Raw genomic sequence first — 23,245 nt, forward strand, 5'->3', positions numbered from 1 at the left:
AGTGCTTTTTAAGACTCCCTTTCATTACGTTTTTTTCTGCTAACATTACTGTTGGTGTATGGCATACTTTAAAAAAAGAAAGCTAAAAGAAATACAAATTGTAACCTGAAAACATTTAAGTTAAGCCTCTATTTGCCTCTACTGAATGTGAAACAGTGGCTTTAAATACCGGGATTGGGGCACCGGGGTGGCTCAGTTGGTTAAGCGTCTGCCTTCAGCTCAGGTCATGATCCTGGGGTCTTGGGATCCAGCCCCACATCAGGCTCCCTGCTCAGCAGGGGGGTCTGCTTCTCCCTCTCCCTCTGCCCCTCCTCTCCGCTTGTGTTTTCTCTCAACTAAATCTTTTTTTTAAAAAAAATACTGGGATTATTCACTTACCTCTTTAATAAAGAATTATAAGAATTCACACATTTTACAAGCATTGTACTTTTAATATCATTTCATTTTCATGACTCTCCAAGAAAATAAACCTGATTTCTTCAGAATGGCTTAGTCTTGACTTTCCTAAAAAAGCCCTTATGTGTAAGTAAAGCCTTGAGTTCAGGGTTAGGTAAAATGTTTAGCTTCTAAGCTTATTTATAAGAGGCAACAGATTAATTTCTAAAATTCCTTGACTAAACCAGTTTGATTTAAATTCTTGTACTTTATTTGAAAAGTCTTGTAGAATTAAGCCATTACAAAGACAACACTGTAAAAAAAATTCTGAAGTTTGAAACCCCAAGTGAGATACTTCTTTAAGACTACTCGTTTAATAAAATATTTATAATTACAACCTCCTTAGTTACATATTCTAATATTCTTTTTTTAAGTGCTTAGGCTTAATCAAACTTCTAAAATTGAAAAACCTGATTGCATAAATACTCTTCTATCAATTGATAAAAAACCCCAAAGGTTTTCTGAAAAGTATAATTGCTGAAGCTATGAGTGAGCTGTTTTAAAATATTTTTTTGTCTAGCTCTTTTCTGATATGGTTTAATATGAAAATGAAAGTTCTAAAAGCATAAACTTACCAGTTTCAATCATTAGTTTTTCACTAGGTATTGACTTCAGAACTTCCAAATTAGCCTCAGTTTTCAGTGAGCTTAAAAAAAATTTATAGATATATTTAACCAACTTTTTTTTCATATTACAAACTTATCTAAAACAGATTACAAAACCTAAAGTCCCCAAACAAAACTATGGCTACAATGGCAACATACACATTTCTATCCTTATAGAATCTAGGTTAGGATCTATTCTAACCACACTCTAGCAGGATGTAATTTTTTGTGTTTATCAGCTGACTATCCAATAACTTTCTGAATCAGTCTGTGTAAAACAACTTTTTAAAGAATTCATTTGCTTCCCTGGGTAATTTGCATAACTTAGGCTCAAAATGCTGAGTTTGAAGGTATGGCCAGTTCTGTTATGGGCCAAATACTGATCTGAAGGAATCAAAGTTAATGTTTCACTAATCAATACAATCTTCACAAAGGATGAAAATCACAATCATAGAACTAGGAGTATTTAACAAGGAATGAAAAAACCTAGTTAGGAGATGTCCTTTTCCCCACATCTGGAAACAGGATCTTCCACTACTCTTGACATTCTGAAACTTAATGTGTCTGGGCAAGAGACTTTTTTCATTCATTTAGGGGAGTTAGAACCCTTCCAATTTAGACTCCTCCCCCCAACTCTGGGAAAAATTATGGGGAAAAGGAATTTTCCCCTTTTGTTTTCTCTCTCATCTCTTTGTGGGACTTGTATTAGTTAGTTTTACAACTCCTGAATTGGTCTGCTATGGCCCTGTTTCTTTTATCCTTTTCTGGGAAATTAACTTTCATTTCCTTAACTTTCATTTTCAGACCCTGAGACAGACTGGATTATTGGTCCCAATTCTTCACTTGCCTTTAATATAAATATATCTACACCCTTGCGATGGTTCTTAGTAGGAAGGAGGAGGAGCTTGAATCTGGCCATGGCCTCAAGACTTGCTTTGACCAGAGGCTTGAAAATGCACTTTTATTTTGATGGCACTTTTGTGATCTGAAAGTAGCATGCACTAAATAGCCATTACCTCTTCAGCCTGGGCACCCAGAATGAAAACACAGCTCAGATCTGAATTCAACATGTGCCTGTGGCAGAGAGATCTGCCTCTATCCATCAGTCAACCCTCAGATGATCCTAAGACCCAGAAGTATGAAAAAATACTTACTGTAATATGCCAGTGAGTTTTAGAATGGTTTGTTATATAATGTGATGATGACTAATACTGTCCTTATGTTATATTTTTAATTTTAGCATATATTTAACTTCGTATTATGGAGAGATTAAAATATATGTAAAACTAGAATACAGAACCCCCATGTATTCATTACCCAGCCCCAATCTATTATCAACTCCTGGCAGATACTATCCCATCCACTCATCCCAAACCTCTCCAGTATTATCTTGAAGGAAATTCAAAATGTTGTATAGTTTCAACATTCTAGCATTTATTTCAGAAAATATTTCAGCATCTGTCTCTAAGCATGAAGTTTTTTTTAAATGTAACCACAATACTATTAATCATGTCCAAGAAAACCCAGCTCTTTTATCATAATATATCCAGTATTCAAACTGTCTCAATGTCCTACATTATTAAGTTTGTCTGACTGAGGATCCAAATGAGGGCCACATTGCAACTGGTCAGTGTTCTAAATCTCTTAACCTATTAAGTTTTCCTGCATCTCTTTTTCCCTTTAAAATTTGTTAAAGAAACCCAGCTGTTTGCCCTGAAGAGTTTCCCAGTCTTGATTTCATCTGTGTTCATCTGGATTTGTGTCTGGGCTCTGTATTCTGTTCCACTGATCTAGGTGTCTGTTTAGTAGGTTCCTAATACATGTTTTTTAAGTAGAAGTATAGTGGACGTACAATATTATATTAGTTGTAGGTGTAAACCATAGAGATTTGACATTTGTTTACATCACCAAATACCAGTAAGTGTAACCATCTGTCACCATACAAACTTAGTACAATATTATTGACTATCTTCTCTATATTGTACTTTGCATCCACATGACTAATTTGTAACTGGAGTTTGTACCTCTTAATACCCTTAAAACAGCCACCAGTTCTCCATATTTTTGAGTTAAATGTTTTTTGTTTGCTCACTTATTTTTTAAGTAGGCTCCATACTGGATGTACTTTATTTGAAAAGTATTGTAGAATTAAGCCATTACAAAGATGACACTGTGTAAAAAAAAAATTCTCAAGTTTTTGAAACCCCAAGGTGAGATACTTTAAGACTACTTGTTTAATAAAATATTTATAATTACACCTCCTTAGTTACCACATACTCTGACATCCCATTTTTAAGTATTTAGGCTTAATCAAACTTCTGAAATTGAAAAATGTGACTGCATAAATACTTGTGCCAGTACCACATAGTTTTGATTACTATAGCTTTGTAGGACAGTTTGAAATCTAGGATTGTGATTAACTACAGCTTTGTTCTTCTTTTTCAAGATTACTTTGGGTCTTCAGGGTGTTCTATGGTTCTGTGCACATTTTAGAATTTTAGTTCTGTGAAAAAGACTATTGGTGTTTTGATAGGGATTGCACTGAATCTGTGGATTGCTTTGTGTTGAATGGACCTTTTAACAATATTAATTCTTCCAATCCATGAGCATGGTATATCTTTACATTTCTCTGTTTCATTCATCAGTGTCTCACAGTTTTCAGAGTTTAGGTCTTTAACTTCTTTGGTTAAATTTATTCCTAGGTATTTTTTTGCTTTTTGACACAATTGTCAATGGGACTGTTTTCTTAATTTCTCTTTCTGCTAGCTCTTTAGTGTATAGAGACCCAACTGATTTTTGTATTTTAACTTTCTATCCTGCAACTTTACTGAATTCATTTATTCTAATGGTTTTATGGTGGAGTCCTTAGGGCTTTTTCTAAAAATACTATGTCACCTGCAAATAGTGACAGTTTTACTTCTTCCTTGCCAATCTGGATGCCTTTTCTTTTTCTTGTCTGATTGCTGTGGTTATGACTTCCAGTACTGTGTTGAATATGAGTGGCTAGAGTGGACATCCTTGTATTGTTCCTAATCTCAGAGGAAAAGCTTTCAGCTTTTCACCACCGATTATGATGTGGGTTTGTCATATATGGTCTTTATTATATTGAGGTATGTTCCTTCTATACCCACTTCGTTGAGAGTTTCTATCATGAGTGGATTTGTTGAATTTTGTCAAATGCTTTTTCTGCATCTATTGAGACGATCATATGATTTTTATCCTTCATTTTGTTAATGTGCTGTTCAATTGGCAGACATAACCATTCTTGCATGCCTGGAACAAATCCCACATGGTCGTGGTGAATGATCCTTTTAATTGAATTCAATTTGCTGATACTTTGTTGAGGAATGCTTTATACTGTTTATCAGGGATATTTGCTTGTAATTTTCTATTTTGTAGTGCCTTTGGTTTTGGTTATCAGGGTAATGCTGGTTTCATAGAATGAATTTGGAAGCATTCCTTCCTCTTCAATTTTTTGGAATAGTTTGAGAAGAACAGGTATTAACACTTATTTAAATGTTTGGTAGGATTCACCTGTAAAGCCATCTGCTTCCAGACTTTTGTTTGTTAGGAGTTTTTCTTATCACCAGTTCAATTTCATTACTAGTGATCAGTCTGTTCAGATTTTGTTTCTTGCTGATTCATTCCTGGAAGATTATATTGTTCTAGGAATTTATCCATTTCTTCTAGGTTGTCTGATTTGTTGGTGTATAATTTTTCAAAGTAGTCTCTTAAAATCCACTGTATTTTGTGGTGTTGGCTATTTCTTCCCCTTCATTTCTGATTTTGAGTCTTTTGTTTAAAAGTCTGGCTATAGGTTTATCTATTTTGCTTATTTTTTCAAAGAACCAGCTCTAGTTTCATTGATTGTTTTTTCTCTCTTTTTAAGTCTATTTCATTTATTTCTGTTCTGATCTTTACTATCTCTTCTAATTTTCAACTTCATTTGTTCTCCTTTTTCTAGTTTCTTTAGGTATAACGTTAGATTGAGATTTTTGTTTTCTTGAGATAGGCCTGTATTGCTCCAAACTTCCCTTTTAGAACTGCTTTTGCTGCATCCTATAAATATTTTGAACTGTTGTGTTTTCATTTGTCTCAAGGTATTTTTTGATTTCCTCAATCTACTGGTTGTTCAGTGGCATGTTCTTTAGCCTCCATGTGTTTTTGTTTTTTCCAACGTTTTTCCTGTAATAGATTTTTTTTTTTAAGAATTTATTTTTTTAAGTCTCTAAACCCATCGTGGGGCTTGAACTCACAATCCTGAGATCAAGTCGCATGTTCTACCAACTGAGCCAGCCAGGCACCCCTCTGTGATTGATTTCTACTTTCATACTGTTGTTGTTTTTTTTTTCATACTGTTGTAATCAGAAAAGATGCTTGACAGGATTTCAATCTTCTTACGTTTACGGAGACTTGTTTTGTGGCACACATATGAACTATCATGGATAACGTTCCATGTACACTGAATGTGTATTCTATGTTTGGATGGAGTGTTCTGTATATCTTTTAAGTGTATTTGGTCTAATACTTCGTTCAAAGCCACTGTTTCTTTATTGAGCTTCTGTTTGATCTATCCATTGATGTAAGTGGGGTGTTAAAGTCCTCTACTATAATTGTATTGCTATCTATTTCTCCCTTTATGTCTGTTAATGAATTGCTTTATGTATTTAGATGCTATGTTGAGTGCAGATATTTACAGTTGTTATATCCTCTTGTTGGATCCCTTTATCATTGTGCAATGCCCTTGTCTCTTGTTACAGTTTACTTCAAAACAAAGATTGTATCGGGGCACCTGGGTGGCTCAGTCATTAAGCGTCTGCCTTCGGCTCAGGTCATGATCTCCAGGTCCTGGGATCGAGCCCCGCATCGGGCTCCCTGCTCAAGGGGGAGTTTGCTTCTCCCTCTCCCCACTGCTCCTACTCTCTCTCTCTCTGTATAAAAAAAAAAACAAAAAACAAAGATTGTATCATTTAAGTATTGCTACTGCAGCTTTTTGTTGCTGCTGCTTCTATTTGCATGGAATATCATTTTCCTCACACTTTCAGTCTGCATGTGTCTTTAGGTCTGAAGTGAGTCTCTCATAGGCAGCGTATAGAAGTTTGTTTTTTTTTAATCCAGTCACCCTGTGCTTTTTGATTGGAGTATTTGATCCATTAATGTTTAAGGTAATTATTGATAGGTATGTGCTTATTACCATTTTTGTTAACTGTTTTCTGGTTGCTTCTGTAGTTCTTTCTTCTCTTGTTCTTTTCCCTTATGGTTTGATGGCTTTCTTTAGTATTACGCTTGGATTCCTTTTTCTTTACTTTTTGTGTATCTATTACAGGTTTTCAGTTTGTGGTTACCATGGGGTTCATATACAACATCCTATGTTTATAACAGTCTATTTTCAGTTGATGTTCACTTAAGTTTGAACACATTCTAAAAGCACTACATTATTTCCTCCTTTCCAAGTTTTATGTATATGGTGTCATTTTACATCTTTTTGTGTAATTATTGGAGAACTGATTTTACTGTGCTTTTCAATCTTCATACTAGTTTTATAAGTGAATGCTCTACTATCTTAACTATATGTTTGCTTTTACCAGAGAAATTTTTTCTGTTTATGATTTTCTTCTAGTCTTTTCTTATCTGCTTAAAGTATGTTTACCATTTCTTGCAAAGACGGTTTAGTGGTGATGAACTCTCAACTTCTGAGAAATGCTCTTTCTCCTTGAGTTCTAAATGATAACCTTGCCAGGCACAGTATTCTTGATTGTAGACTTTTTCCTTTCAGCACTTTGAATATATCATCACATCACTCCCTTCTGGCCTGCAAAGTTTTAGCTAAAAAAATCAGCTGATAGCATTAGGGGGTTTCTCTTGTATATAACTAGTTGCTTTTCTCTCACTGCTTTAAAGAATTTCTCTTTAACTTTTGACCTTTTTATTATGTGTCTTGGTGTGGACCTCATTGAGTTCATCTTGTTTGGGGCTCTATGTACTTCCTGGGGACATCTATTTCCTCCCCCAGGTTAGGAAAGCTTTCAGCTGTTTCTTCAGATTTTCTGCCCCTCTTTCTTCTCCTTCTGGGACTCCTTTAGCACACTTGATGTCCTAGAGGTCTCTTAACCTATCCTTATTTTTTAAAATTCCTTTTCTGTTCAGCTTGGATGGTTTCCACTACCCTGTCTTCCAGGTCACCAATCTGTTCTGCTGTATCCTCTATAATCTGTTATTTTTCACTTCAGTTATTGTACTATCTCTAATTGGTTCTTTTTAGTATTTTCTCTTTTTCTGATTTCATCCACTCCTTTCAAGTTCGCTGAGCATCTTTATGACCATGACTTTGAACTCTTTGTCAGGTAGATTGTTTGTCTTGATTTTGTTTAGTTCTTTTTCTGAGGTTTCGTTTTGTTCTTTCACTTGGAATAAATTCCTTTGTCTTCTCATTTTGCCTTTTTTTTTTTTCTCTTTGTATTACATCACTTACATCTGCTAGCCTTGTAAGCAGTGGCCTTGTGTAGGAAGTATCCTGTGGGGCTAAGCAGCATAATAAATATCCCCCATGGTCGGGAGAACCAAGCACTCCGGGGGTGTGTTGCTGGTGGGCTGCCTATGCCCTCCTGTTGTGTGTTGCAGCAGCTGTGGGTGTGCTGGTGGGCAGGGCTATCCCCAAGTCCAGCTGGCTGAGAAGCCCTCTTGGAATCGCTGCAGGCAAGCTGGGTGGGGCTGGAACGTGATCCTAGCTAGAGCTGTCCACAAGGTGTGGGGTTGGGGGCAGTAATTGTTTTGTGGGTTCACCAGTCCCAAACAAGGTAACCCCTGGGTGTTGCTGGGCAGGAGCCACTTTGGAAGGGCACCTGCCTGAACTGGCAGGCTGGGTGGAGTGCGTCTGACGGAATGCCAGAGCAGGGTGGGCTGTGCTATCAAGATAGGAGTGTCAGAACTGACTCTTACTAGCATCAGGCCAGAGAGGCTGGAGAAGAGCAAAAGAAATGGCACCTGCTAGCACTCCCAGTCCTGGAGAGCTTTTCTACAGATCCCTGCCCTTCCAGCACACACCCTAAAATTAGCCAATAAATCTCCCTCCTGCACAACCCAGATACTTTTCAAACTGCTGCCTCTCCGCTGGATCTTGGAGTAATATAGTGTGCTGGCCCTTTAAGAGTAGCGTCTCAGTTTCTTATAGCACTCTGGCTCTGCTGGAGTGAAGTCCTGCTGGTTATCAAAGCCAAATGTGATGGGGGCTTGTCTTCCTGGTGCAGATCCCCAGGGCAGTCAGGAGGCAGGGGGCACCTGATGTGGGGCTTGATCTCCTTGCTCCTCCGGGAGGACCTCTACACCTGTGATATCCCTCCTGGTTCTGAGTTGCCGTACCACATATTTGGTTCCCTACCATGTCTCGGCTCCTCCTTACCCTTCTCAGTGTGGCTTTTTCTTTATAGTGTGGAAGAGCTGTTCTGCTAATCAGGTCATTCTCTGAATGCGTTGCATTACATATAGTTGTTGCCTGGGTGTGTCTGTGGGAGGAGGTGGGATCCTCCTACTCCACCATGTTCCCTGGTCCTTCAACATGAAGGAAATTTTGCCTTCTGTATTTCTTACAGGATATCTAGAGTCTTGACCAGATTCAGGTTCGATTTTTTTTTTTTTTTTTTTGGCAAGACTTTCATAGTTGATGGTATGATCTTCTATTATTTAGAGAGGCACACAATGTCTGGCTGTATTTTTGTGATAGGAGGCAGCCATGGCTGCCCAGTGCTTAGACCTCTTCATTCACCAGGAGTTGCAGAATGTTGATAGAACTCTGTCAGCCCTTTATTCACTAGAATACTTGTATACAAATTCCTGTGTCTACTATTAGGTACCCAGTGTAGTTGGGAGAGGAGAAAATTATGTATCTTCCTGTCAAATGTATGGAGTCCCTCACTTCCTCCAATGGTAGTGGTATTTTAACACAGACATTCATTTTTTAATCATTAAGGAACTCTCATGTTTTTTTCTTGTAATATTCTGTTCATATTTTATGGATGTAACATCTCAGCCTTTATTATATCAGATCTCTTAAATTTTTCCTTGTTTCCTCTGGTGTTGATTTTTCTATTTATCTTGGTCTTTTTCTTCCTGTTGGTTCACCTCATTTATCCGGTGGTCTTTAATTATCAATTTATACTTAAGGAGGCTTGAGTTGCCAGTGTTGTGTTCCCTCTGCTTTTGTGAAAACAGGGGACTGTTTTACTGTCAGTTCTGAGTGGGGAGTCTAACTGGAAGCTCCTTGTGGGACAGGCCAGGACTGGGCATACTGATCTGCAATTTCATTTAAGAGTGAGAAGGGAGGGGGCTGTGAGTCTTTTGCTCCTCTAAATGCTTTCCTGTGGGATCAACATTCGAATTGCCAAGTCTTGGCTCTCATAATTTGTTCAGTTTTCTTGAGAAAAGCGATTTCCCTCTGAGTAGAAATGCTTGCTGCACCTGCACTCTGTGCATGGCAATGAATATAGGGAGTGATATCTTTCTATACAAAGGCCTTGAATTACCCTAATTTGGTCCTATTTGTCACAAATTCTAAACCCAAAATCCTCTCTGCGATTCTGCATGCTAAATTTGTTCTCACCTTCTCCGGGGCCCTTTAGTCTAAGTGGTCTCTTCCAGAAACTCCAGCCTTGTTTCTTTGCTCTTATAGGTTTTCCATTTTGAATATGTAGGATTTTACTTTAGAATGATTTTAGGAGGAGGGAAAGGGAAATGTGTGTCTAGTTTGCCATAAATACCAGCCTTTTTATTACTGTTCTCTAGAAAAAAAACAAAACTCTTATTTTTCAGCCAGCTTAACAGTTGATCAATATGAGTATTTTCAAAAAATATATTGCTATGCTTGATATGGGTATTTAAAACTTCCAGCTATCAAATTAGTTGCATATTTTTAATCTCTTGAAAAGAAATGTCTGACTTAGATGTTTCCTACGTATACTCCATGCTTGTAAAAACTGATCTAAATACAGAATATATACTATGAAGAAATATTTTTAAATCAAAGCCAATTATATCTTTAATAAGGTTTTCCATTTAAGGGAGAGCAGCTATATGATTCTGTAGTCAAATCTGAAACTTTCCCATTTTCTTGGAGGAAAATGTTATAATTTAACCCTTAGAAAACCAGACTTTGTCATAGGTAGTATAGGTTAAATTACCATAACTCAGAGACTCAGATTAAGACTGCAATAAATTGAATTTAAGAATAAGAATAGAAACTGATTAAACGACTAACATTAATTCTGAGTTAATACAGGAAAACAGGAAAAAAAAAATCAAGGTCACATAGAAATATATAAATTCAAGGTCACATAGAAATCTCTTAAGACAGATGGACATTTCAAGTTGGTGAAATAAAGACCTTCTACCCTCTCCCTTTTAAAAAAAAAAAATTATTGAGAGAAAGAGTGCAAGCAGGGCAGAAGGAGAGAGAGGGTCTCAAGCAGACTCCATGCTGAGCATGGAGCCTGACGTGGGGCCCAGTCCCATGACCCTAAGATCATGACCTGAGCCAAAACCAAGAGTCAGATGTTCAACCAACTGAGCCACCCAGGCACCCCTACTGTCTTCTCTTAAAAATCATTTCAAAATAATAAATAAAACCCCACATATTTTGATGAAACTAGGAGATGTTTTTGACTCCTAGTCACAAAATATAAAGCAGAAAGTAGATGGTAAAATGATAAATGATCTGTTTATGTGCTAAGTGATTTAAGTGCCATGTGGCTGCAGAGAGAGATACTGAAGACAAGCAAACCAATTCACCCAAGGAAGTTCTAAGAACTGAAAGATCTAGGTAGTTAGGCTGGGATAAGGCAAGGGACTGAGTGGGGACTGTTTTAAAAGGTGGGGAACAGAAAAGACAGAAGTCTCATTACTTTCCAGTGAACTGGTACAGTGAGGACTACTTCTGCCCCCTACCCCTGGCCTGAGAGAGAGAAGTGGGGAGAGGTTGTGCGTGCAGTCTCTGGAGAAGCTAAATCAGAGAACAAGCAGCACAGAGGAGCACAGGGGGGAAGCATGGGGCTGAAAACAGAGACTGGTCTGAATGCTAACTTTTCGGTGAGGTCCTCTCTCCAACCTCATTCTCCTCCAGAACACAGGTACATTGATGAATCCCCACCGTTTTTCCAGCAGAGATCAGAGGATCCCTCTCTGAAGAAAATGAAGCAACCCAGAAAGATCCTGACAAACTGACATTTAGGAATCCCTGGTGAGGTCAGCTGGCCTGCCACTTGATGGGCTGTCTCCCCACAGAGATTCCAAAGAGCTTTTTTCTTAATTTTTTAAATATACTGCATAAGAATTGCCTGACATTTGAAGAAAGTCATGACAGAAACTAAGAGGAGGAAATAAAAGCATCCTATGGCAAACAAAAAAATAACTGTAATTCATATCTTTAGAGAGATAAGGTGCATCTGTCCAACTAGATAATGGTAGGGAAGAGCTTTCAGAGATTAAAACCAGAAAGCTGAAATTTTATTAAAAAGTTGAAAAATATTTTTGAAAGTAGGGGGAAGGGGCACCTGGGTGGCTCAGTTGTTAGGCGTTTGCCTTCGGCTCAGGTCATGATCCCAGCGTCGTGGGATCGAGCCCTGCATCCGGCTCTCTGCTCCGCAGAGGGCCTGCTTCTCCCTCTCCCACTCCCCCTGCTTATGTTCCTGCTCTCGCTGTCTCTCTCTCTGTCAAATAAATAAAATCTAAAAAAAAAAAAGTAGGGGGAAAAACAGATAGAAATTATAAGGGGAAAAAAATTGAGATCACAGTATGAGCTTGGGCAGTCCAAAGAAAGAACAGAAAAAATTTCCCAGGACTGACAGAGATGAGCTTCTAGCTGGAATGGGCCAGTAGAAAATGCAGAAACTCTGAATGACAAACCCATCAAAACACATTTGTGAAATCTGATAATACCAACGGTAAAGAAATAAAATATTCCACTGGGAGAATATAGTAGGTCACAGGGTAAGGACTGGTAATCAGAATAGCCACTGATTTACTGACATTAAACCTAGAAATGGAGCCCTGTAAATTCTCATGAAAATTATTTCTAGTCCAGAATATTATGCCCAGGAAAAATACCACATGGAAGGGTTTTTGTTTTTCTTTCATTAACTATCCAGGAAAACTTTCAAGAGCAAAGTAAATTCATTCAACAAAACTGAATACATGGGATATAAAAGAGTTCCATCACAGAGCAGACAGTGGTCCAAAATGAAGAAGATGGAAAGGTCAGGAACTTGGCAGATAATCTAGACAGCCAGATTATCTAGACAGTTTTCCTCATGCAGAAAAACAGAGAAAGGCATTTTATAGAGCTGTTGGAAAGTGTGAGAAGGCTTCAACTTTTGAAGAAAACCAAGTAAATAAAAACGAGGACAGTTGCTCCAGGAAAATAAAAAAGCGGTATATCCTGTAGTTCAGCAGTCAACAATATTTACACAGACCTAATAATGAAAACACTAAATATGCATACAACCTAAAATTCTGAAGTACACCGATAAGCCTCTGGAGGAAAGAATGCAGGTGGCAGGAAAGTGCTGGATATAAGAACGAAGACGCTCGTACTCCTTCATGGAAACAGACAGAGGAGATGAATTAAGAGACAACCGCACATACATAAATATTACTTAGACCTAGGACGATGAAGAGCAAAGTGCGCGTCTCTGGAAAAGCTGACTTACAGGTAGAGAGTATGGTGGGGAGACTGTGTGTGTAAGTTTTTTAGAACTACTTTATAATCCATTATTCATGTATTCCTTTCCATAGAGGTTTATTAATTAAATGATTAAAATATAGAAGCAGCATCTAGGACATATAAATAAATCTGAACTCTATAGCAAATAATTTCATGGTTCTATTTCCCTGAAGAGATATTTTAGTTAAAAATAATGTAGTCAGCTAAGTGGTAGTTTTTAAAGGAATGAGACACTGGAGAGGGCAAGCCCAGGGGCCCAGCGGTGCTAGCTGACTATACTGGGCTTACGCAGACTGGTGTGGTGGAATAGCAGGAAGGCCAGCGAGGGTGGGGCCAAAGGACACTGGTTCTCAAGCTGTGAGTTACTTTATGCCTGTTAACTACTGTGAGCCTCAATTTCTTGGCCTATAGAGATACACAAAATGATTATGTCATAGTAGGACTTTTCCCCTGGGGCAGACATCACTTGTGTACATGCATACACAGTGCTGAGGACATGGATGTTTTATTTATTTATTTATTTTAAGATTTTATTTATTTATTTGACAGAGAGAGAGAGTGAGAGCAGGAACACAAGCAGGGGGAGTGGGAGAGGGAGAAGCAGGCTTCCTGCAGAGCAGGGAGCCCGATGTGGGGCCCGATCCCAGGACCCTGAGATCATGACCTGAGCCGAAGGCAGACGCTTAATGACTGAGCCTCCCAGGCGCCCCAACATGGATGTTTTAAAGGGATAAAATGACTTGAGAAAAAATTGCGTTGCTAGAGAAAGCTGTCAATCTCCATACAAAACTGTTTTCTATAACTGTGATACAGGGTTAGTAGTTTATAACCTGCAAGTTTTTTTTTTAAGTAGACTCTGTGACCAAAGTGGGGCTTGAACTCACCACCCCAAGATCAAGAGCCGCATGCTCTACCAACTGAGCCAGCCAGGTGCCCTTTAACTTTCAAGTTTTACTTGCAGGAGTAATGTAGTTTAATTTCTTTCATACTTAGGAAATTTGCAGGCCAAGATCAATGTGATAAATAAATACATTTAAATCCTTATCTACAATTCACTGTAAAACAAGGAATCTACTTAATATAAAACAAGCAAACTTAAGGACCTACCAGCCATTAAATCCTATGTAGAGACCCAAGTCAGTCAAGGCAGCTGCTGCTTCCTTCGTACCATCAAATGAATGCACCTAAGGACGTACAGGTACAATTTCATTGAATAATTACTCTTTCTTTAAAATCCTAAATAACACTAATAAGACTTTCTTAGCAAAAATATAGATGCATTAGGGTTTTCTGGACCAGAGGGTGTCAAATGCGGTGGCCCCTACAATTTTTATTTTCAAATCCAATAAAATGGGTCAACATCTCCACTGATGTGCGGCAAGAGGGGAGACGGCCGCCTGGGATTTCTGTCCGGGGCTGGCTGATGGCTGTTCCAGCATTCCTGCGGTGCCCCCAGGAAGGGGAGCGGCGGTGGGAGCCACATTCTCAGGCAAAAGCATGAAGTTAAAAATGTGACAAAACCATGCAGAGTGTATCTTCAAATGTTCAATTTTTATGTTACGGGATACTTTTTTCTAGGAGAGAGAGGACTTAAGAGGCAAGTTTTAAGAAGATCTATTCAGAGTTGTGATAATGTCACTAAAAAAACAGTAATAATCACCTCAGGAGGCAAAAAGGAGCGAGATGGTGGTGTTCTCCTTCAAAGAGACAGGGATTCAAGCATAGTTTTTCACACTTTGGATGTATTTGTGTAACCAAAACAGTAAGTAACAACACTTCTTTAAATACACCTAACAAGTCAGGGCACCTGGGTGGCTCAGTTGGTTAAGCATCCAGCTCTTGGTTTCAGTTCAGTCATGATCTCATGGGTCATGGGATCGAGCCCCATGTGGGGCTCAGTGCGGAGTCTGCTTGGGATCCTCACTCTCCTCTCCCTCTGCCCTTCCCCCGCTCATGTATGCATGTTCTTTTAAATAAATCTTTTTATAAATAAGCACACACACCTAACAAGTGATGTCATTAATACGTTCATACAGCATCCAGGGTCCGAATCCACTATGAATAACATGCTTCTCAAAAATAAAACTGTTCCACAACTGCCCAGAAGGCTCTAGTCTTCCCTTCAGCATTTCCAGCTGACTAGAAGATATGTCCTCCATTAAAATCAAATAATTTTAAATAAGACTTCATAAACCATTTCAGAAAATTAGTTATACTTTATTTGGCAGCCTTTTTTTTTTAATTTTTAAGTAATCTCTACACCCAATGTGGGGTTTGAACTTACAACCCCAAGATCAAGAGTCACACATTCTACCAACTGAACCAGCCAGGCGCCCCTTGGCAATATCTTTTTTTGATAAAAGTCAAACATTTAGGTTGCATTTGTTGCTGTTAAGTAAATTCTTCTTTAGAAATAAAGCAAATGGGCTAAGAGGTGGAACAAATGGGCTAAGAGGTGGAACCATTAATCCCAAGGGCATTAATCAGAGCCTCTAAGCCTCTCTCAGTTCCTAAAGGATAAACTGCAGGGTCAGTAAACTGTAGATAAAAATGTGCACAGCACTGCAGAAAACATCACTAGCGTCTGGGGGACATGAAGCAGAGGCTACAACGCGAGAATACAGGCGACACTCAAAGCAACACAGTGTGGGTATACGGTGAGTGCTCAGGGCCACTTCCTCTTTTCTTCGTTGGACTTAGTACGACTGATTTTATATACTTGGACCATAGCTTTTCTGCTAGAGACGAGTGAATCGCTCCTAAAATTACAGGTGAAAGTTTGTGCATCTGAGAATTTTTCTGAGGCAGATTTTCAAAAGAACCCATAATCCAAAAGATTTAAAAAATGCTGCTGTGGATGCCTGAGCTAAGGCAGATAAGATTTATGAGAACTGACTGAAATGACCACACAGAAGTGTTGAGATTGGAAGCAAATTACAGAAAAAAGGGGTCTCTAATCAGAGTGGTTAACAGTAAATGAATACAGGTGACAAGAAATTAAGAAGGCAAACCTGAAGTGAGGATTAAAATACTTGATTAAAATTAGTTTATACTCTGCTCAGAATTTCAATTGGAAAACACTGAGGAACATCTGATGGAAGAGGCAGAGAAAAAGAGTATCACCTACACTCTTAAAATGTGAGTAAATTCATGGGGTTTTCTTGTGAACCGAATTCTTTATCATTCTTGTACTTTGAACAAAATAAATGTAATTAAATCAGTGTGATTTATATATCACATCTGGTCCATAGATTCTATAGTAAATGTATGTCCTTCAGTAAGGGGGGGGGTGAAGAACATCTACGGCTGATACCTGAATTCGCCAACCTGAGGAACAAGGAAGCTTCTGGGCATCATCTAGTAAAAACAGCTCTTCTACTTACCACTCCCCCCACACACCGGTCTCTGTTTCTTTTCATTATGTCTGTGAATTAAAAACAAACAACTGTTGGCAAACACCTTGCTTGATTTCTGTAAAATTCTTAAATCCTAAATGAGATTTCAGCTTTAACTCACCCAAAAATTCAGCATGTGAGTTCCTACAGTGAAGAAACATTGGTAATTTTGTTTGTTCTGCCAGTTCAAACTGTTTTTCAAAATATCTGTAGGACACCAAAAAAAAATTTCCTTGATAATTTTACTTTAGCGTGAGAAAAATAATTATGTTAAATATTTTTTTAAGTTAAAAAACTTTTATTATTTTGAGATTATAGAAGTATGAACTCAGACATTTAAAACACATCTGGCTTAGCCAAAGGCTTTTTTATAACAACTTCCAGAAAAGGATACTTCATTTTCTGGGATTACAAAGTTATTTTCAAAAATGTTGGTTAGCTTTCCATTATAACTGCTAGGTAAATTAGGTAGCACTTTACTACTCATCACTAGAAATAGAGAGCTATAATGTTTAAGTTTACAGTGATGGGAGCTGTTCCCTCAAATAATTACTTTTTTTAAAAAAAGATTTTATTTGAGAGAGAGACAGCTAGAGAGAGCATGGGGGGGGGGGGTGCAGGGTAGTTAGCAGAAGCAGGGAGCCTGATGTAGGGCTCAATCCCAGAACCCTGGGATCATGACCTGAGTTGAAGGCAGACACATAACTGAATGAGCCACCCAAGTGCCCCTCAAGTAATTTTAACTAGCTTTTCCCACCAAACCCAAGCAAATGAAACAGACACCCTCCCATCACCCATGGGATCCCTTCCCTGCAGCATGTGTTGGAGGTGAAGAATACACCACCAGCTTCTTGCCCCGAGAGCTGGCTGAGCACCATCAATGGAAGTCAGTTCGCTCCAGCAAGGGGCCAGGGAAGGCTTTATACTCAGTGTTTTCCATGTGCTGTTATATAAGAAATTACTACCACTAAACACAAGGATTTATTAAATAAATATAAGTAGCACAAAAACTGAAACACTATTTTTCAAAGATATAAAAATGATATGATAAAATGGCAGCCGTGGGGCACCTGGGTAGTTGTCGGTTAAGCGTCTGCCTTCAGCTCAGGTCGTGATCCCAGGGTCTTGGGATCGAGTCCTTCATCGGGCTCCTCGCTCAGTGGAAAGCCTGCTTCTCCCTCTCCCTCTGCCTACCACTCCCCCTGCTTGTGCTCTCTCTCCCTCTCCCCCTCTCTGTCAAATAAATAAATAAAATCTTTAAAAAAATAAAATGGCAGCTGTGAATGTTTGGAGAGTACTTTATAAAAAGGTTTTTCAAGTGCCACATACCATTATCTCATCTGATCCACAAAATAACCCTAGAATAGGATAAAAGCTGGTGTCAGGGGATGTAGGACCTCATCCAAGATCACAACACAACATGACAAACTTGGACCCAGAACTTGAGTGCTCTAATTCCAGGTCCCAGCCAAAATGACAAAGTTGTGACATTTCTAAGAAGCCTTTTCTGGTTGCACAGCATAATGACAATAGCCAGATGATATAACGGGGTGGGTGTTCCGGGTCTTCTCACTCAGCGCGGGGCTTACTCATTCTCCACTCATGGTCATGCAGTTCAAATGAAACCAAGAGTTACAGACAGTAAGGGTCTTATTTTCCTACAGGAGTTTACCTCTTCTAGGCACCTTAATTTTAGGGAACAATTTCTCGCTGTTTAATTTAAATCTCTTGCTATATATTCCTCTATCTTGTCTCCCTGAAATACAGGACAACCATTTTCCTGGAGTACCCCTTTGTCCGCTTGAAAACGCTAAATTTTAAAATCAGAAATATAAGTGTACTTCTTAAATAGCTTTCATAATGTTGGTGGTCTTTGTCTTTATTACCCAGTGTTTAGGCTTTTAAATCACCTTTTCAGATTCTGCTGGGCTAGAATAAGCAAAAATAATTTTAGTTAACAAAGTGCTGAAATTTCAGACTGTAGGAAATAGAAATGAAATACTGAAAGAAAAGTCACTATTTCCATAACCTCTAAAGTAATTCAAATGTCAGCAATGAAATGCGCTCCAGTCATTACGTAAACTTGACCGTGGCTCTGGCTTCTGGCTACACATCGCACTCTCCGCTTTACGGCTCCCCACTCTACACGGATCATTTCTTTCACACACAATTCTATGTGCAAAGCCACACAACCGAGCCACAGACTTACGGAATCTAATGATCCCCTTGAGAATAAGCCTATCACAGCAGGCAAAAGTAAAAATTATGAAAGTAACAGATGTTCAAGCAACGTGCCTCCGGAATTCTGCATATGAGAAAAGAAAGGTCCATGCACTCAAGCTAGCTAGGTATCTTAAGGAGGCCAATTACTCCTAATGAATTAAATTGAGGATAACCAGTGCTTGACATTAAGTACCTGTTGTCTTTAAAGAGAAAAACCCACCATGGTAAATAGAAATCGCGTAAGTTACAGGGCAGCAGAAACTGGCACCTATCAAGAGATTTCTCTTTTTATTTTTATTTTTTTCTTAATTCAAATATGAAAAGCACTGTTGAAGTTAGATTTGCTCATTTTAGTGAAGCTGTAATTTGCTTCTGATTGTATTACTGCTTCTTCCATTTTAGGGTCAACAATAACTGAGGACAAGGGCTTGAAAAGGTCAGCTTCCGAGTAGCTGTTAGTAATTCAGACTGAGGCTACTCCCAAACACCCAGAGCCTTACAGCACTGCACCTTAATCCACAGAGCAGGGCTGCCTCTGGACTGGCCCATGGCAAGGACAGCCTCACTTTCTCATCTCTGAGGTTCCCCAAATCCCCAGGCGGTTATTTTGAAATCTTGTCTGATGTCGGATTTCTTTTTCCAAAACAGACCTGCCCAGTATCAACATTTTAAAGCCCCAAGGAAAATCCCACAGCAAATTCCTCCAACTCAAGTGAACTAAGCACTGAACTTGCAACAAGGAAAGGGAATGTAGCACGGGGCAGAAACTGAAAATACAGCGTATGCTTCAAGGAAAACCTTTCCTTAGCAACTCCGGCTTCTTCCTTGTCTTCATGCTCTTTAAAAAATCTTTTCAAAGACCCCAAGGAAAAAGAAGAGTCTGTATTTTCCTTAGGATGGAAGTTTTGTTTTTGTTTTTTTTTTTTTAAAGATTTTATTATTTGAGAGAGCGAGAATGAGAAAGAGAGCACATGAGAGGGGAGAGGGTCAGAGGGAGAAGCAGACTCCCTGCCGAGCAGGGAGCCTGATGCGGGACTCGATCCAGGGACTCCAGGATCATGACCTGAGCTGAAGGCAGTCACTTAACCAACTGAGCCACCCAAGCGCCCAGGATGAAAGTATTTCTAAGACTACCCCCACAGCCACAATTTCTGGAGCATATACATGTTGCGATGGGCTTTACATACCAAGTGTTAAAAAAGGTAGGCAGTATTAGCCCCATTTTAATGATGAGGAAATGGAGATTTACAGAGACATACAGCCACCAAATGGCAGTTACGATTTAAACCCAAAGCTGTTGATTCTAAAGAGAACCACTTTGCACAGTTACATACTGCCTTTACTTACCAGTAGGTCTCAGACAGTATTTTTTAGCCACTGTGTCTACTGCCCATTAGTTCTGTCTTGCCTACTCACATCACACCATTTTCTATTTTTCTCTTCTGATACATCTTTTTCCTGACTGCATTTTTACTTAAAAAAAAAAAAGCAACAAAACATACACTGGTTAATTGTCTCAGATGGTATAAAAGAACAGCCCCCAAATTTAAATTCTTCCAAGAAAAGATCCAACAGTAAAAGCTGAATTATAAGCTTTTCAATCCATGCTGCTCTCCAGGAATCAAAAAGAGCCTTTTCCCCTTATTAAGAACTCTGTGAACATTTACGGAGTACCTGCCGTGCGCTGAGAGTACTGTGCATGGTGCTGTGGGTACGACAACATGAGTGAGGCTGGGTACGTGCCTCCGGAGAACTCCGACACTAGTCTGCTGTGGGACGGGAAGGGGTGACATAAACGTATTCCAGGACAATGTGCAAAATGCTGAAACAAGTACAGAGCACCCTGTGTGCAGGGAGGGAGCTGCACTCTGGGAGCATATGCTAGGGGAAAAGAGGGAGCATCGGCAGAAGGAGGGGGTTGTTTCCTTAACATCAATCCAAATGGGATTCCTACTGGTGTGTTTTTTTACTAAATCATTTGATGTTTTATAATTTTAAAAAAATCTCAAATTGAACTGCCCGTCTTTTCAAAATTTATACCATACTTTAGTTTGTCCTTAGCTTTATCTACTCTGGAAGAGACCTAGCTCACATCCCCTCACCTTATTAGCAAAGCCTTCCCTGACTCCCCCAGAAGGTCCTTCCCCCTGCTGTCATACATCTTTTTGTTAGCATTTTCCAAACCATTTTAATTATTTATGTCCTCTCTTGTCTATAAAGGCATCAGAACCAAGCCTATTCTTTGTATTACACTGGGGAGGCACTTGGTAATCATTCACTGAATGAATGGAGTTTAAACTCTCTAGTACAGATTAATACCTGGGCAATTGGTATCTGTGTTCAAGCATAAACTATACCCTGCTATACATACTGTTTTAAGTTCTGATCTTAAGGTGATGGTGGAAATATTCTCAGAGCAGTAATTTTTATTTCTCAATATTTTCATTAGATACAAAAGAAATCGAGTTTAAAGTATTCAGGTTGCATTTTAGAATCAGTTTGAATGCATCTGGATCAAAGTCTCATGAGGAGGGAATCCTGAGGGACTCTACCACTGCCCTTGATTGTCACACCCTACACCGTCTGTTTGCGTCATGACATTCATCTTGGCCAAAAACAGAATCTAAAGTGGAGGAATTATGATCTCTGGGCTTAACCTAAGAAACAACCTATTTTTCTATTTAAATGTGAATATGTGAACTTTTAAGGTGAGTGACCTATAAATGATATTCAAGAGATGTTAAGGATTTAGTAATCCTGCTTGGTAATCATGTGAATGTCCCTGAAAACCATAGCATCATACATCACTAAACAGCTCTGAGAGGATTTATTCTACTGTTTTATCACCTGGATAATTAATACATTGTTTTTGAAACGCAACAAAATGCTCATGTCTTAAATTAAGTCTATGACCTAATTTTTCTTTTTGGCCTATCACACTACCCACCGATATGCTGACAGGAGCTCCAACTAAAAGGTATAGGCAGTGGGTTGCAGGAAGTCTACAAGGGTTGGGAACTTTGGAATTTTCTGAGACGCCACCACTCTCCACATGGGTCCTGTGAAAAGACCCTCACATTCTAAGTTGACTATATCCAGTGCCCAGCAAGAGGAGGTTTTTCCTACTTTGATGATTGATCCTATAATTTCTTACCCTTGGCTCTTAAATCATGCCCCCAACTGAATTTAAATCATTTCACTGGAATGGTTCATGCATGAATACATTCATGAGGCAAAGAACAACGAAAGTCTCCATCACGTAAAACTCATCCCTTATTTCTACCATTAAAATTAAGTTAGATGGTTAATCGGTTAGGAACTGTATGCTTCCATCCCTTCCATTTCACTTAACTTTTGATATACAAAGGGAAAAACAAAAAATCCTGATGCTTAATCCAACTACATTCTGAACAGATAAAAGCTATTTAAAAAAAATCACTTAAGATTGTATGATAATTACGAAAGTCAAAAATTTCCTTACTTGAGCTGAGTATCTTTGGGACAGAACTGTAGTCGGTCGAAATCTTTAAAAGATAAAAAAAGAACCAGTAACAACGCATTACCGTATACAGAACAAATCACTTTCAAAGTCACTCTAACAGGGCTAGGTTGGCACTTACCCAGTCCACACTCCCCTACTGCTACAACTTTCCCCTTATTGTTTTCAGCAAGATTTAACAACTCCGTTAAGTAAAGATCAGGATCATTCTTTTCAAATTCATCACATCTTGTAGGATGACATCCAACTGTACTGAAAAACATATCTAGCACAAAATAATGTCTTAGGATTATTTTCAAAATATTTTTCATATTACATTTAATATGCAAAATGATAGAATAAGTTCAACTGGTTAATTTTTAATAGCCATAAACTATTTGAACCACAAGAATTAAGTTCAATCATATAATTTTTGGAACACCTTAACAAAGCAGGACATGAATATGAAAATTGCCATAACATATTTGTAAAAAGAATTAATTCAACTTTCCAAAGCTTGGTATTTATTGAGTCTTGTAGAATAGAAAGTGAAACAATTTCTTGGAGAATGAAATGTCATAATCTAATTATATCCTTTATATTCACTATTCACATCACTGTCTTTTTCATGTATTTAATATAACAAAATGTATTTCTTCCCCTTAAAAAGGGTGACTTAAAGAGATGGAAGGGGGATTTGTTTTTTTTGGTTTTTTTTAAGATTTTATTTACTTATTTGAGAAAAAGAAAGAGAGCACAAGGTGGGGGAGGGGCAGAGGGAGAGGGAGAAGCAGGCTCTCCACTGAGTGGGGAGCACTCCGGGCTCAATCCCAGGACCCCTAGGATCATGACCTGAGCCAAAGACAGAAGCTTAACTGACTGACCCAGACACTCTGGGATTGGTTTTTCTAATGAAAAATAAAGCTCACTTATTTGGAGACCACACCTTGACAGCTGTAATTGTATGGAACACAAATATGAAGTCAAAAAGGGCTTCTGAGGGGCGCCTGGGTGGCTCAGTCGGTTAAGCGACTGCCTTCGGCTCAGGTCATGATCCCAGGGTCCTGGGATCGAGTCCCACATCGGGCTCCCTGCTCGGCGGGAAGCCTGCTTCTCCTTCTCCTGCTCCCCCTGCTCGTGTTCCCTCTCTCGCTGTGTCTCTCTCTATCAAATAAATAAAATCTTTAAAAAAAAAAGGGCTTCTGAGTGGCCTGCACCTGAACCCACAGGAGAGGAGGGGAGCCTTCCTCAGCCTCTCCTGCAGGTGTTTACATATAAAGGAGGCAGAGGTTTTAAAGCAGTGAGGACACCGTACGGGAGGAGGAGTGAAGAGGGCTGACAAGGAGAGCTTCAAGAACTTTTAAAAGCAGATCTCTTTGGGGATTAAAAAGTACAGAAG

The 23,245-nt window shown here is 38.8% G+C and overlaps 2 protein-coding genes across 11 annotated transcripts in view; one reads left to right on the plus strand and one right to left on the minus strand.

Moving 5' to 3' along the window:
* Window positions 1-23,245, plus strand: part of RNF139 (ring finger protein 139) — a 56,661-nt gene that overhangs the window by 17,763 nt on the left and 15,653 nt on the right. For all 3 annotated transcript variants that reach the window (XM_035011898.1, XM_035011901.1, XM_035011899.1), the window contains exon 2: window positions 15,813-15,888. In XM_035011898.1, the coding sequence (XP_034867789.1) occupies window positions 15,813-15,888 (76 nt within the window). The remainder of the gene's footprint in view (window positions 1-15,812; window positions 15,889-23,245) is intronic.
* Window positions 1-23,245, minus strand: part of TATDN1 (TatD DNase domain containing 1) — a 43,005-nt gene that overhangs the window by 3,673 nt on the left and 16,087 nt on the right. For 2 of the 8 annotated variants that reach the window (XM_035011902.1, XM_035011904.1), the window contains 5 exons: window positions 21,850-22,132; window positions 16,267-16,352; window positions 16,134-16,174; window positions 13,858-13,934; window positions 1,011-1,081 (listed from right to left, as the gene is read on the minus strand). In XM_035011902.1, the coding sequence (XP_034867793.1) occupies window positions 1,011-1,081; window positions 13,858-13,934; window positions 16,134-16,174; window positions 16,267-16,352; window positions 21,850-22,132 (558 nt within the window). Of the gene's footprint in view, window positions 1-1,010; window positions 1,082-13,857; window positions 13,935-16,133; window positions 16,175-16,266; window positions 16,353-17,474; window positions 17,504-19,715; window positions 19,798-20,042; window positions 20,170-21,849; window positions 22,617-23,245 lie in introns of those variants that run through there. The other 6 variants (XM_035011908.1, XM_035011909.1, XM_035011906.1 and 3 more) reach the window with 5 other exon arrangements.

The sequence above is a fragment of the Mirounga leonina genome, unplaced genomic scaffold (genome assembly GCF_011800145.1).
Source record: "Mirounga leonina isolate KUSES-001 unplaced genomic scaffold, KU_Mleo_1.0 Mir_165, whole genome shotgun sequence".
In the NCBI taxonomy this organism is placed as follows: domain Eukaryota; kingdom Metazoa; phylum Chordata; class Mammalia; order Carnivora; family Phocidae; genus Mirounga; species Mirounga leonina.